At 37.1% G+C, this 16072-nt stretch overlaps 1 protein-coding gene across 2 annotated transcripts in view; it reads left to right on the top strand.

Moving 5' to 3' along the window:
* Positions 1–16072, top strand: part of ITGA1 (integrin subunit alpha 1) — a 74027-nt gene that overhangs the window by 24610 nt on the left and 33345 nt on the right. Inside the window, exons 2-7 of one of the 2 annotated variants that reach the window (XM_062599721.1) lie at positions 3679–3799; positions 6677–6789; positions 7734–7822; positions 7913–8027; positions 8694–8821; positions 14945–15093. In XM_062599721.1, coding sequence (XP_062455705.1) covers positions 3679–3799; positions 6677–6789; positions 7734–7822; positions 7913–8027; positions 8694–8821; positions 14945–15093 — 715 coding nt within the window. Of the gene's footprint in view, positions 1–3678; positions 3800–6676; positions 6790–7733; positions 7823–7872; positions 8028–8693; positions 8822–14944; positions 15094–16072 lie in introns of those variants that run through there. The other variant, XM_062599722.1, reaches the window with a different exon arrangement.

Genomic DNA, 16072 nt, shown 5'->3' with positions numbered 1-16072 from the left:
TCTCCTTAATCCACATAAATCTCAAAAGAATTCTCTTCAAGTTCCCTGTAGCTCAACATTTTCCATTGCTTCTGCCAATAGTCTTTTCACTTTATCTACACAACCTTGCTAGAAACGGTTGAGAATGGGTACATATTAGACAGAAATTGGAAGTTTGGAAAAGTACAAGCTAAATATTATTAACAGAAAATATGATTGTCACAGTCATTAATGTTTGTAAATCTTGTTAATCATCAGCTTATGTTGTGCAATATTCATTACACTAAAAATGAAACAAATTGTGAATGCCAGTTTACTCTTAAGTAAAGGATGTAAATTATCATCAGTTGACCATGTAATGGGGATCACCATAACTCTATTTTCATTTACCATCTGTGGACTTGAATGTATCTTTGACTAATAAGATTTCCTTTTATAGAATCTGTGGAAAATGTAATAAGATAGCTTTAAGTGTATTAATTATTTATAATTTAATCTTATGCTGCTGATCGTGACACTTTTATTCAAAAACATTAGGTTCATGCTGTTGCATAGTCCCTGGAATCCACAGAAGGTCATATAATGCTTTTGCATGTTAAAACATGCCAGTGATTTGTATACAAAATCAGACTTCAAAGAATCTGATTTCTGGCTGAAATAGAACAAGAAGTTGAGAGAGCAAGAGGGTAGCCATACTGGGTCGAATCAAGACTGCATTTAGTCCAGTAAACGTAAGTAGATACCTAGAGAAAGTCCTAGACAAACTTGTAATATCCTCTTTTGTGTTCTTCCAGCTTCCAAATGTTTCCAGGGGAGGGGATTTCCTTAGCTAGATGTGCTTTCTGTGTGGTTTCTAGCCTGCAGTAGTTTCATCTTTCACGGACTAGCTCAGTTACCCCTTGACTCTACATAGCATCCTGCATCCAAACCATCCTTTGTCTGCAGCTTCCACTGAGCTAGTTCCTGCTGTGTGGAGAGTCACCTCCTCTCGTCTGTGATCAGTCTGGCCCTCCGGGCTCCTTTAGCTGGATTATTTTTTTGGGGGGGGACGGGACGGGACACTCTTTTCCATTATAGCCAGTTCTAATCTGACCTCACTCAGAATCATGAGGTCTTGGGGGCTAGTAACACGCTGGCATTTTTATTTTGTTTTAGCTTGCTTAGACTTTTTTTGTAGCTATGAAGATTAGAAATATATTACTTTAAAATTATGAGATTTGGAAATCCTACATTAACATAGATTCATGAAACTTCAAGAGCATTTAGTAAAGTGAGTATACCATAAAAATCACAACAGTTGTCCATACTTCATTATTGTGAAGAAATTCCCTGTCAGCAGGTGATGGAATCATGGTGGAGTCATACGAAGCACAGAATGCATGCATAACCTTTGGTGGCTTTGGGAGAACGTATTTGAAGAGATAAGCTGGAATCTGTGGTCTGTAGTGTTTCTTATTAAAACACATTTTAAATGTCACCATAAGGTGACAAGGGGGAGCAAACATGTCCTCAAAGACCTCTGGAAGCAGATTCTGTTCATCTTATTCAGGGACTAAAGTGAGCAGGCTTCTGAGAGGTCTTTAAGAGGCAACACAACACTTTGGCATCTCCTTTTCTTTGACTAAATAAGGAATTTAGATTCTTGCTTTAGCAGAATATGTCATTAGAACAGTTTTACTGTCAAAGAGGTAACTTGGGAGTCTAAATGAAGCAGCCTGAATCCCAACACAATGTCAAAAATAACAGTAGCAATTATTTTCATCCTGAGGTTTAACAGAATAGCTTGGAACCAGTGTTAACTCTACTGAATTTTTGAAAGGCAGATTTTGTCAGTTTAATTATGCTTTGATGACGGAGAGTAACTGAGGAAAACACTTCTTGTACGTGAACAGGCATAGCAGAATTTGTCTAATGGAAATCTTGAAGGTCTAAGGAAGACAATAGATGCATGAACTACCTTTCCAGCAAATTATTTCCCTCAGTCTATCTGAGGGAATGTTCTTACTGCTTGCCGTGAATCTTTTCTGAGGCATAAAGGTAAACTCTGTTTTAATTTGTTCAGTTCTTTGTATTTCCTGACTCAGACCTCAGATCAGAGAGATTGAAACTAAAATAACACAAAAGGGAGGGGGTTTATTTTCTTTTTTTGCTGTCCAGTGAAACCAGAAATATCTTTTCACTGATAAATAGTCTTTTGTGATAATTTTACAACATTGCACAGGAAATAAGATGTTAAGAGAGACAGATTAGCACTGACCATTTGGGAGCTTAATCATAGTAATGAGGTCTCTGAACAAATATCATCGTCTCAGTGGTGAATAACACAGTGTGTTTTAGTATCTGGACATTATTTAGATGTTTCAACATGCAGTGAGTATTATGAATTTGGATATTTTTATGGAGCTGTTAAATGTCAGCAAATGATCATGAAATGCTTCTTTGAAATTAAATAAAAGTTGGCTTTAACTATGTTTATGACAAGTTGAAGCCATTCTACCAATGGAGCTACTTTTTGACTCTTGAGGATTAAATGCCCAGCTCTGCAGCAAGGAAGTCGATGGTTGATTTTGAAACTGACTTCAACAGTTCAAGGGTGGAGAGAGCACTGCAAGAAAAAAATAGAATGAATAAAAGCTAAATAACCCTATTTCTGTGTATAAATACCAGTTTTGGCTTCTTAATGAGTTCCACAGTGGGATATGGTTATCGTTTCAAGCTGCAATTTTTGCACTATCCACCTTGTCTTTCTGAAGTTTGCTGTGTAGTCGTATTTTTGCAGTGTTTTCCTCAATGATTGTCACTGAATATTAGTGTACAGGAAATTGGTCCAAAGGGGCATCTGCTGTCATGATCGATCCTGTTGTAGTCCAAGACTATTTTAGAGCAACTTTTCCTAAGTGGGTAAATGATGGATTGCTGGGTATTTTTGAGATAACAACATCTGCTTATATGAAAAATTTCTTCCAAAATATGAAAGGTTTACAAGCACTCTAAAATAGAATTAAGAGAAAACTATTTTTTTCCTTCAATATAGAGTAAAATTAAATATATCTGAAGCTTTTCCTTGTTCTTTTGCTATGCATGTATTATGCCACTAGTTGAAAATAAGTTAGTTAATTACTAAATTTATCAGAACTAGAGAACTAGTACCTTGAATGAGGGAAGGAACATGTTTTGTGAGTTTTTCACATTTGAAATGCATGGAAATAAAGTGAGTTAAAATAATTAAAATGTCATTTTATTTATTTATTAATGTTATTTTACTAACTATTATTGTAAATGTGTTTTAGAAATGAGGGACGGACTCTATAAAATAGTGTCTAGATTTGAGGTACAGAAGTCCAGTGGCTAAAATCTTTGAATTTGTTCAAAGCTGCATATGTATGTGTGAGAAAGTACATCTTGAACCCATCGCCAGCTTATGGGGTACAGGAGTACGGGAGTACGTTGTCTTAAGTTCAGAGCTGAAACAAACTTGCTGAATAAGATCTGAAATTAAGTTTTCACAGACAAAACCAAAACTGCATCTTTTTAAAAAATGTGTTAAATATTACAAGAGAAAGTTTGAAAACTAAGCTAGTGCTGTCCAAAATACCACTTTCAACGGCTGTCTTGTACCATCAGTAGGCCATAATGAAAACTTGCTTTCTTAAAGGTTTTGAGTTTTATGCATATTGCTACATATTAATTTTTTTAAAGCTCTCTTTCAACTCATCGGCTCTTCCAATGTTGATGTGAAAAATGCAATGACCTTCAGTGGGCCTGTGGAAGACATGTTTGGGTACACAGTTCAACAGTATGAAAATGAGGAAGGAAAATGGTAAGTTGTTTTTAAGTGTAAACTCCAAATTATCAGATGTTCAGTGACTCAGATGCTATGCTATTGTCAGTATTATACTAGTATTTATTTGTTATTCTTGGTAAGTACTCCTTGTAAATGAAAATGGGATTCTGTCAGTCTTAGTCATATTTCTTAAACTGGTTGCAGTCCCAAAGAAACCTGCATAGACTGGGGGACTGAAAGATGCAAAGTTAAAGTCTTTGTTCATTTTCTCAAAGACATGACTGAGTACTCAAAGGAAGTAAATCACTAACTGCTAGAGATGAGAAAGTTTTATGCTATGCCTGAGCCCACTTTTTAATGAATAAAATTATTTATCTTTTCCCATGTTAATGTATCACCAGTGAAATTGTTTCCACTTTATTTAACTAATCTGTATTATATATTTTTTCTAATGGTTTCTGTCAGTGGTTATCTGCACTGAGTTTTTTTTATCTAGTAGGAAGATTTCTGCATCGCCGGAGTATTTAATAGTACAGCGCTCTGTCTTCCCTTTTGGCTTGCTGATAATTCCTTTGACTTGGTATTGGCACTTGGAGCTTTCTTCACATGTCTTTTCCTTTTAGCTGTTCTTCTAAATTAGAAGTTGCATTTTGATGTGTTCACTAATATCATTGCTTCCCAGTCTCTCAATAATAAGCAGCTACAAAGATTTTTCACTCAAAAACAGACAGACAAAACTTCATGGGTTATCAACTGGCTGGAGGATTGAATTAATGCGTCAGTGATAAAAAGTTTGGGGAATACTGAGACACCACTCTAGGTAGATTTCTGGTTTTGCAAGAGCTGCCCCCGTAATCTCACATTCTTGATAAACCCCTACGACTCTCCCAGGCAGCTTGTGACTAAGTGCACGTGGCTGCAGGTCAGGCATCGTGCAGTGCCTGAGCAGACCTGTTGGCCTCTGGCGCTGTTGGACACAGTAAGACAACATTTACTGTTAGCCCTAGAGATGCCCAGTAAAATGCTGTTGCAGAGTCTGCTTTTGAAAATGGTTGTTCTTGATTGTACAGCTTGCAGGATCTTTAAATATAAATCTGCATTGTGATCATGAGTGACTAATACTGATTATCTTGAGCTAATTTAGACCTTCAGGAAATGGTATCCATTCTAGGAGCTGGGATTTTGCAAAGTAAACTATATGGTTGTAGAGTATACCAAAACTTTTCAAAAGCAAAAAATAATACAAGCCAGAAGTGGCTACTCTTCCAGTGGCTAGAAGAAGACAGGAGTCCAAACTAGTGTGCTAGATCTGAACATCTCTGAAATTAAGCTCTAGAGCTGCTGTTACATTTTCAAGCTTTTAAATTTCTTTCAGCACAGCAATGCACAGGACAGGAAATCTGCATGCTGATGGTTAAAAATAGATGTACAAAGCTTTGTGATGCTTCAAATGTTAAAACACTATCTATATACTACAAAGAGAGAGCTTTTTAGCAACAGATGTTCTGTAAACCTCTCTGCAGTTGTTTCTCAAGAAAACCAGAGTCCCCTATTTTATGTGTTTGTTTCCGGTGCAAACAGATAAATAGCCTTTCAAACCGCTTCTGCTTGTTCACAGGGCTCACTTGCTCTTTCTGAGAAAAGAGCAGTATGGGAGCATAGTCTTACTGAGTACTGATCATTTCCCGTGGGATGTCAAGCACACTCAGCTTCTCTGCAGTTAAATGGAAGTCAAGGATGCTTAAAAGTGTGGTGCTGGTTTCTAAGTTTTATTGTAAAAAGCACATACATTGCAACATATAACTTGAAAAAAATCAGACATCCATCATATACTCGAAGCATTTTGTTTTGCATTTAGGAGCATTTAGAAGTTATTAATTAAAAAAATCCTAGTGGATCACAATGAGCCAGTCCAGTATGTTTGCTTAGAACCAGAACTGTGTTCTCTCTCTGTCTCTTTTTAACCCATAGGCTATGTTTTACCTATATTTATCTATTATTTTATTCAGGTATCTTCCCTCTGGACTTTTAAATCTGTAATTAAAGGTAGAAATTATTCACTCACTAACTCCTCACAATCATGCAAGTGTCCAGGAGCAAGTCCTGCTGAAATATTATTCTTAATGGTGGGATTTCTATGTTTCCAACGTATGCTGTGAATTCTAATTTAATCTGCGCTCTTTACACATTAAATGGTCAGTTGTTATTTGCCAGGTAGTTCTGGGATATTTATTGTAGCTAATGAAGATTTGAGAACAAAACAATCTCCATCTCTAAACAGCAGAATTTCCTGCTGAAAAATGTTTTCTGGATTTAGAGGTGAGAACAGTACTTTCTGATCATATCAAATGTTGAAAAAACACTGGAGGCAGGATAAAAACAGCCTTAAAATTATGTAATTGTTTTTACTAATTGTAATGACAATATTTTCTCATTTGTAAGAGGGAAAATGATCTTTTATATTGCTGGCTTACGGTATTAAAGACTAAATTCTTATTTTGGATACCTGTAAGTGTCTGCTGTGATATTTAGCCTCTCCTTAGCATTAAAAATACATTATTTTCTAAAATACATTAGCGACTGAGGAGATATTGAATAAAGCAGATATTTCCTTTATTACTTGTAGTCCTTTTCATCCACCAATACTCCTTTTATTTTCCAGTGGTATTTTTTTAATGTTATTCTATTGTGTAATCTGGCATATGGGCAGGCTTCCTTTCAGTGTCCTTTGTTACAGAGGAAATAGAATGGCTGCTTTTCCTTGTACCCAGACTAACGTAATTGATGCTCTTCTTGCTATAGCCTATACTATTCATGCAGAGCTTGCTTAGCTGTGCTCTCTGCAAGTTTTACTTGCTAACTTGCATGCCTTTTAAGAATAAAGAAAATTCAGATAATGTATTTCATTTGCAGGGTACTTATTGGTTCTCCATTAGCTGGCCAGCCTGAGAAAAGAACAGGAGATGTATACAAATGCCCTGTAGGGAAGGACAGCCAATCACCCTGCAAAAAACTGAATTTACCAGGTATGAAAGAAAACAAAGTTGTGTCATTTGGAAGAATAACAGCCATCAAATCTGTGAGATTTTTGGCTAAAAAATTCTTTCTATAGCAAAACTTTGTTTAGGACTCCTGAGCTAAATCTGAAGGAAGCTGAGTTTGTAAACATCAAAAATAATTAATTTAAAGCATCTCATTGCCCTTTGGGAAACATGCTGATAATTTTAAAACAGGCAGTTGGCTCTGTTACCAAAACATTATTATGACTGGCATTAATTGACTGTTGTCAGCAGTCCTGGCAGCAAGGTTGTGGAGTACAGTTTAATGGGTTATCCTTTCCAAGGTTTTTTGAAGCTGAGAGCCTCTATAATGCCATCAGCAGGCTTTTGATGAGAACCTCGCTAGGCAGAACAAGCCTGAAGCACCTTAACAGGGTTCAGGTAGGTATTCGTCATTCTTTGGCTTGTGTCAAGAGATGCTGGATGAAGACAAGAAGAGACTTCCTACAAACATGAATTCCACTAAACATGTCTCATTATTGTGTAGCTCCTCCTTTCTCTCAAAAACCTAAATGTCAGTAATGTAAAATAAAAATACAAACGTGAAAGTTGTAATTCATATATATCAGGACAGGATAAAAAGTGAATGTTTTTTCTCTAATTAACAAAACTTTGTGAACAGTAATCTCTTGGTTTTATTGTGCTGTTATTTTTACTTTTTTCTTTTTTGCGGTTCAAGAAAACTATTTGAGACAGTGACCCAGACAAATTTTCTGGGATAAAAGCCAGTTTTAGAATTTTTTCTTATTCTTTGCACTTGAAGGAGGAGGAGGAAGGGTGCTAAAATGCTTGATGGAACCAATGTCAGTCTGTGTTTTATTTTAGAAGCTGGAAGCTCAATGCTAGTGAATATATACTTTAACATTTTGTTTTCACATTCTCAAATACTTAACATTTTAATCTATTTATAGCTGCTACTTCAGTTCCTAACGTCATGGAAGTAAAAGAAAACATGACTCTTGGAACAACCTTAGTGACTAACCCAAAAGGAGGCTTTCTGGTAAGAAAGGAGTTATTGCCAGCTTTAAAATAAGTCTGTATTTTCCCCAGGTACTGTACCAAACATTTCATCCTTTTTCATCTTTTAAAGGCATGTGGACCACTTTATGCTTATAAGTGTGGGCGTTTGCATTACACAACTGGAGTTTGCTCTAATGTCAGCTCCACTTTTGAAACTGTCGAGGCCATTGCTCCATCTGTGCAAGGTATGCATGCCACAGGAATTCTTGTATGTCTGCAAATGCAAAGTGCCAAACAAGACAAATGTATACACACACGGGCATAGCAAAAAGCATGAAGTACTTTCCTTAACTACCAGCATTACCAAGTTAAGTAAATGTTTTCATTGTCAGTATATAACCTAAATTCTTGCTGCTTTTGGAAATTATCTCAGTACAAACAATCATTAGAGAGCTATGTAACATCCAAACATAATTGCTAAAAATAGTTGCTTATGTTTTTTACTTATGGCCAAAATACTCCTTTCAAATAATGACAGTATGCTATCAAGACCTAATACTCATTCTAGTAATATGGATAAAATCTTAAAGACCTGGTCCACTGGAAAATTGAGCAGGAATGGTGTGAAATTGAAGAAGGCAGGGGTTCCTGATAAATACTCCGATTATGGGATCGTGTAATCCCATTCTTAAATTTCTGCTTATAAGAAGGTGCCTTGCTGATAAAGGGAGTGCCAAACCATGTAAAAGATGACGCAAATTTGTTAAATTACAGTTTGTTTAAAACAGGATGTTTCAGCCCCGTTATGAAAGAGTATGTTTCTGTTACTAATCATAACAGAAACTGGAGCTGTGAGTGAGTGTATATTTGATCCATTTTAGTGTCAATTCTTATGTCAATTTGTGTTGCAGAGTGTAAGACCCAGTTGGATATTGTCATAGTCCTTGATGGTTCCAACAGCATTTATCCATGGGAGAGTGTCACAGCCTTCCTAAACAGTCTCCTGAAAAACATGGATATAGGTCCCCACCAAACACAGGTAAAATGTGCATGTATTATTCTTGTTTAATTTGCAGAAAGGTAGGATTTACAGGAAATGGGATGAGCACATCATCTGAGGTTATAAGCTAATGGCAGTGGCGTACTGAAACAAAACAGCTGGAATCACAACTAAGTCAGTCTCTGACTCCAAGTAACTCTGTCAGGGAGGTTCTCTTTCTCCCCAACTGTTCAGGCAATTTGGAAAAAATGAGTTTCTAATCTAGAGGCAAAAGTTAAGTGCATAAAGTGAGGCAGTTTAAACATTTTCTTTCCCCATTTCCTTCCTTTCACAACCACTTCTTACCTCTGTTGTTCATAGCACAAAGGTTATTTCTGCTCCTCCATGGCACACATGTGTGATTCAAATAGTCTTGGATTGCAAGATCTTTGAAGCGATGCTCAAAATTTTGTATTATGGAGCACTGAGCATATAGCTTTTAAACATCTGAAATCATAATGAGTGACTGTAAAGCTGCATGTCTTTGTTATTAATGGCAGAAGCTGCATTTATATAATAAATGGAGCAAGCCAAATTCCCAGCTGCTATAAATCTGCAGAATTCCATCAGAATTAATGGAGCTACAACCAGTTACCCCAGCTGAGGATCTAACATATGTTTCACAGTCTGCTGAACAGAGTATGTAAATAGCAATCTGAACAAAACTCAAGGAAGAGGGTAACAGACACGGGGATACGGTTAACACAGAAAGCTTTATTAACAGTAATGGAAGAAACTAGGCCTTCCTTTCACTGTTCCTTTTCCTTTCTTCCCAAATTTATGATTTTCTGGGGTCATCTATGATATTTCACATGCTGCAGGCCAGTATTTAGGGTAGTGTCTACTTCAGGTTCACTCCAAATTTCCAGATCCTGTCTGAATCTCCTCAGACTGTCTCCACGAAGGAGAACATGAGCAGATGTGAAGAATACTTCTGTCTGCAGAGAGCATTCCCTTCATTTTCAAAGTTAAAAGGTTTGGAAGTTACCACCCAGCTCTCCTGTTGGCTGTACTGAACCCTGGCTGATAAAATTATCCACCTGCTTATAAACTCTCAACTTTAAAATGTGTCCTGTTATTCTAAACACACTGTTCTTCCACATATTGTGAGGAAGAGGGAAAAGCACTTTGTCAAATTTACCAGAAAGGAAGAAAAAATTCTTCTTGGCCCATAAAGCTGGTGATTACTCAAGCATGTGGCCTCTTGGGAAAATATTTCAAACTGAACTTTCCAGTACAGGGCAATAGCTACATGGAAATCATCACTGCCTTATACCCAAAGGGCTTCATGTGAAAAATACGCAGGGCAATCAGTTCTCCTGCACCCTCACCCTTCTTCCTCACCCTGCAGTTCTCAAATTTTTACATTGCCACACCTCGCATTTTTATTTCTAGAATCCTGCCTTGTCTGTGCAGCTCTCACACCAGAGGTCCACGTGCCAAAACTGCCCCTCTCCTCAAACACACGCTTACTCACTCAAGCACATGCCAGTCTTTGACAACTGGTTGCTAAATAGGGGAAACTTGAAAGGTAGATAACACTGGCAAAGGGTAGGGGAGGGAAAGATCGAAAAAGTGGGAATAGAAAGCAAAAACTAGATGGAATTTTCTTGGGAATTCTTACCTTCCCCCCCCCCCCCTCAGAATACAGCTCCTAGACCTGGGCCCCTCTCCTTTCTCCTCCTCCTCGGAGAATCCTGCCATAGCCAAAGGTAGTGAGGAGAAGTTTATACCGTCTTCTCCAACTGCACCATCTGCTTTCTCACAAATTGTGTTTAGATGACTATTGAATAGAGAGGAGGAGAAAAGACAGAGCAGGCTTGTCTCTCCCCTCTCCTCTGGGAACAGTGAGGTAGAAATAGAGGAATAGTTGTTTACTTTCTGTCTATTTGAATTGATTTTTACCGTGTTCATCTGGGTATTTTTGAGCATGTTGAAATTAAGTGGACGTCCATTGACTTCTGATTATGTTTTCTTGCATAGGAAGGGAATGAGGTGATTACAGGAAAACTCTTCAGCAGCTTGGGCGTGACTTGTTCAAAACCATGTTTTGATTAGAGGCTTGGGAAAATTTTTTCTCCTTTCTTGTTTACTCCTTCCATGAACACAGGCTAAGTCAGAAGAGAACACCTCAGGGTCCCAGGTTTGGAAAGTTTGAAAGTGAAGGCTGGAAGATTCAGTTGCAAAAAAAAGTTTATAGTTTTGGGTTTTTTTCAGAAATACTTCCTTCCCATCTTATCACTGTTCTCCAGAAAACTCCACAGTGCTTTATTGCTGGTTAAGATACTTATCCTGAAACAGGGATAAGAGAAGTAAAGGGAAAGTGAAGACAGAGGAGTTGACAGGAAAGGGGAAGAAGGAAATGAGAAAAAATGGAACAAAAAAGAGGAACAAAATGTTTCTCCTTGCCTTTTTCCTCATTTTAATGTAACTGCAATGCAAAATCACTTTCATTTTTCTTCCTGGCTTTTAATTTCTATAGAGATAGTTGTCCTTTTAATATGAGGATGTGATTTTTAATCCTGTATATAGGATATATATAGCAACATTCTGTGGTAGACGACTATCAAAAGAGAAAATAGAATACTTCAATATGTTTAATTCCAGCTTTAGGGCCATGTTGGAATGACATTCAAATTTTCACACATTTCATTGTGCCATTAATATATGACATCGGCAGCTACAGGTGTCTGGTCTCTACCTTATTATACCTCAAAAGGGGCTGTATCAAGGGACTAACAAATCATGCTGTTTAGATCATGCAGCTTAGATCTTATGATCGCTTTTAGCTTCTAAAGAATGGGAATTCATTCTCCATACAATATAATGTATTGTCCTTTAGTGTTTTCCAAGGTTTCTCTGGTTTTCTTTTACCCTAACTGTGATTTAAGTGGTCTATAGCCAGAAAGATTTCCCATTCTCTTCTACATCCCAATGGGGAAAATCCTAGCGTATCATTGCCTCGTACTAAATGGTTTTCCTTTCTTTTTCTTTTTTTTTTAATGAATAGAATTGTTTCATAATTTATTGGTAAAGCCAGAATATGCTTTCCAAATAAAGGACTATGTTCACTAATAGGAAGAAGAACAATAAATAATTGCCCTCAAACAACAATAAATAATTGCCCTCAAAAATGTTTTGTCTCAATGCAGAAAAATCCTTCTCTTGCCCGTTCTCTCCTACAACACTTTTTTTCACAGGAACTTGAGACAACTAAAGAATTATTCCCTTGTGTAATATAAAATCCATGAAATGCTAGGGAAGGGAACATAAACTTAGGAATTAAGAGGATGTTCAGTAGATTGTGGTCAGTAAGGCTGGGAAAAATATTAGGCTTCCTGGAACAGACTTATGTCCTTCTGTGTAATACTCTTACATTTTCTAGATTTAAATTAAACCGAGCAAATCAAGATATGCAACTCTTGTAATTTTCAGTCTTGGTGTCTTGCTAAAGTTATGGAGTTTGAACAAGCTTATTGTCCCATAAAGGCATATTTAAATCACAAAGGTCTGTCACATTTATAGTTTTTCGTTAGACCAAAAGGCTGCAAAAGTCCAAACCTTCATTGCTATTAAATATTAGAATATAATATTAATTGGAATATATAGAGAATATAATATCATTAGAATATATTCTAATATTAGCTGTTAGAATCTAATTCTAATTTTCAAAGTCAGACTTCATTCTATCTTTCAGGAGACTAGGACATACAGCCTAGTTGTATTTTGCCATTTCCAGGAAGTTTTATGCGAGCCCGTGTGAGGAATGACTTATCTTTGATGCCATGAAATACGCAGAACATGGCGATCAGTGTTTTCAGTCTTAGACCTGGTAAAGGGTCCCACAGAACAATTGTATCCTACGAGATAGCCGCATGCCCCCACCCCCTTCCTTCCTGATTTACATGCTCTGCAGCACAGTGCAGTTTTCAGATTCAGATGCTCTTCCTATTCACTTCCTGAGAAGGAAATGCTCAGAATGCTTACTTGCTGTGATCATGGACAGCATTTCCATTCAAATAGGAAATGATACAACTCTGTGTCTCAGCCTTTAATCCTTCTTTTAGGAAAAAGACAAGATCTATGTGGGTTCCACATATCATGAGACTGGCAGACATGTTGCATCTCAAACCTGGCAGCAGCTAACAGTTGATTTAATTCTTATTACCAATAAATCTTCACAGCTTCAGATTAGGACTCCGTGAATCCATATGGTTTGCAGGCGTACACTGGTCTCTGGCTACACTTGTGCATGTTCCTAGAACACATATAGGCATGCTTCCCATTCCCAACAGAGCAAGCATGATGAAAACCTGTCATTTAGCACCAGTTAAGGGGATTTTTTTAAATGACTGACAGTATCTTGTTCAGATTTCTTGTGTGAAAGAGTCAGATAATGACAGGTTAGAAATAATTTGCTAACTGCTACAGGATGAAATGGAGGAGAAGAGAGAGAAAACTGTCATGGACTTGATCTGCAGAACAGAAATGATCACAACGAGCTTCCTCAGAGTGTTTCTTGCACTTTAGATATATGCCACAAAATAGATGCCTTGGAGGCAAAGGGTTAAGAATTTTGTCTTCAGCTTCAGATAGGGACAGAATCACTCCTGGGAGCAATGACACTGTGTATGCCTCAGCTTCCTGTGTAAACTGAGCAAGAGAGACACTGTGCAGAATCAGTATGTTGCTGTCCACAGGAACGCAACAGCCTCGGGGTGTTCTCAGTTATGGGTGGAGAAGGGCATGTTTCTGAGAGAGAATTAAAATATTTTAAAAGCTTGCAATATATCGTAAATTCGGACTTATATCTGTTCTTGCAGTTTTGATTGTATTTTCCAAATGATATAGAAATCAAGCAGAATAGATTTTGCTACTACATACTATTATATCCATTATCTCATGTAATTAGCTTTTTATAATAAGCATGATATCAATGTTGAGGAGCAGATATTTATCCAACTCTAATGCTTTTACTACACGTTACCCTTTTGGTTTACATGCAAGCAATGAATGCCAACAAAAAAAACCTGAGAGGCTATGAAAGGAGCTCAAAAACCACCTATAAAGCAATTGCCAAGTATGTACTAAGCCACCTCTAAAATAATATGACTGCATAAACACCACAGGTCATATTGATCTTCAATACCTAAATGCTAGAGTGCTTTTAATAATAGATGAGTGAGACATAAATATGCCACATAATACTACCTTATCCTAAATAACACCTATAAATTGTCAAGTATAACATAAAATTGATATATGCTAATGGAACATTGTGTGGATTCTTCCTAGTAAAAACTGTCAAGAACCTGCCAGAGCGTTAAAACAGACTGAGATGAATGACAGAAATTAATTAATATTTAAGAATATTGCTTATCTTCCTTTTCGTTTACATTTCATATCTGCAGTTGGTTCCCTCAAGCACTTGTGGTTTGATTCCAGTCCCATGTGTTGATCTTTCACACAAAGGCTTGTCTTGCTGAGGCCATCTTGAGTTTTCCTCTCATTCTTCCATTCCAGGAATCGTCATTTTATTCAAGTACTTGTTAGGCTTATTACTTTGGCTTACCTCCTGCTGGGGGAAGGGCTGTGTTCTGTACTATCCTGTTGTGTTCATCAAGACAAGAGCACATTGGTCTTCCTCTTACCCTGAGGGCCTAAATTTGTCATTGCAGTGCTACTCCTAGTCTAGGTTTAGGGTAAATAGCCTGCTTTATGTAGGAGTATTATATTTGGAAAGAAACAAGAGTGTAAGTGAAACATGGCCTTCTACGCTATATGGAAAACTATTTTGAAAATTGGGAATGATGGTTAGGGCATTGGTCTGCCATGGCCTAGAGGAGAGCAGAGCTGCATGTCAGATTACTGCAAGTCAGAAACAATAAAGAGTTGAGTCTGCTTCTTCCTTTGTTCCTAGTTTTAATAAAAGCAGTTTAGAAACTTCAGAAATTAGATTGAATTGCTCAAATGCTAATTGTTTTTACTTTTCTGGGGGGAGACGCACACGGTTTTCCTGGCTTTTTATGTACAGAAGGGCATTTTCCCCACTGAAAGATGCTGACAAGGCACAGGTGCTTTCTTTAAGGGTGGTTGATTTTTAACGTGAACTGTATGTTTCAGGTTGGAATTGTTCAATATGGACAAACTGTAGTCCATGAATTTTACCTTAATACATACTCTACAACAGAAGATGTGATGGCTGCAGCCACAAGAATAGTCCAGAGAGGTGGTACGCAGACTATGACAGCCCTTGGAATAGACACAGCAAGGTACGTTCATAAAATATTATGAAGTCTTGGATAAAGTAGAAACAAATATAAACAGATAGTTTAGATTTTGTAAATCAAAAATAAGATGTAGCTGACATCTGGCTTTGTTTTAGCTAAGCAAACAAACTTTAGAAGGACAATGGACAACAGCCTGTCCAGTCTCCATAGCAGTTGTGCATAGCATCCATTCTCTTGAATGGATAAATTGGGGATGAGAAAGACACAGAATGTGCTTGTGGTCCTAAGCAAAGTGCTGAAAATTTTTGTTGTCCACGCAGAGCAGGTAGGAGTGTGTGGATAAAGGAAATTAAGTCTTTCAGAAGAGAATTCTCCAGGAAAAAAAATAGAACTTGTTAGTGCTAATTTATTTTCCTTCTGAGGCTAAGGTTACTGCAGGGTTTGAGCCCATAATTGCCAGCAAATCTAGAACTGTTGTATCCCAAATCCATAAAACTTCCAGAGTACTGGAAGATTGTTGTATCAATAGTATTACTTAGGAGTGCTTCCTTCATAAGCAAAATGAAATCTGACTTTTGTAGAATAGAGAGTAAATGCAAAATCAAACTTCCAGATGAGTGATACTGGCAGCTATCTGTTCCCACTCTTAGCTCATCAAACCTGGTTATGGACTATATGAAAGATAAAGACCCAAGGTACAATTAGAAAGCAAGAAAGTGCTTTGGAAACCATTGACCTCATTCTGCACTCCCTGAAATCTGTAGTTTCCACTTTTTGTTCAAATGGACAATGAAAATTTGCTGTTTGTTGTCCATTTCAAGAAAAATTTTTCCGTAGTCATTTAAAATGCACAGTGATAGTATTTGCGCAAAAAGTTACCTAAAAATAGACTAACTCACTGCCATACATGAATATAGCAATGATCTACATTGCTAAACATTTCATATCTTTTCTGTTTTTCTTCTTTTCTTTTTGTTTTCTTTTTCTTTTTCCTTTTTTTTTCCTGGCATGACAGCATGAC

Source organism: Rhea pennata, chromosome Z (assembly GCF_028389875.1).
Source record: "Rhea pennata isolate bPtePen1 chromosome Z, bPtePen1.pri, whole genome shotgun sequence".
In the NCBI taxonomy this organism is placed as follows: domain Eukaryota; kingdom Metazoa; phylum Chordata; class Aves; order Rheiformes; family Rheidae; genus Rhea; species Rhea pennata.
Note: the sequence above shows the minus strand (reverse complement) of the source record. Positions and strands in the feature narration are given on the sequence as shown.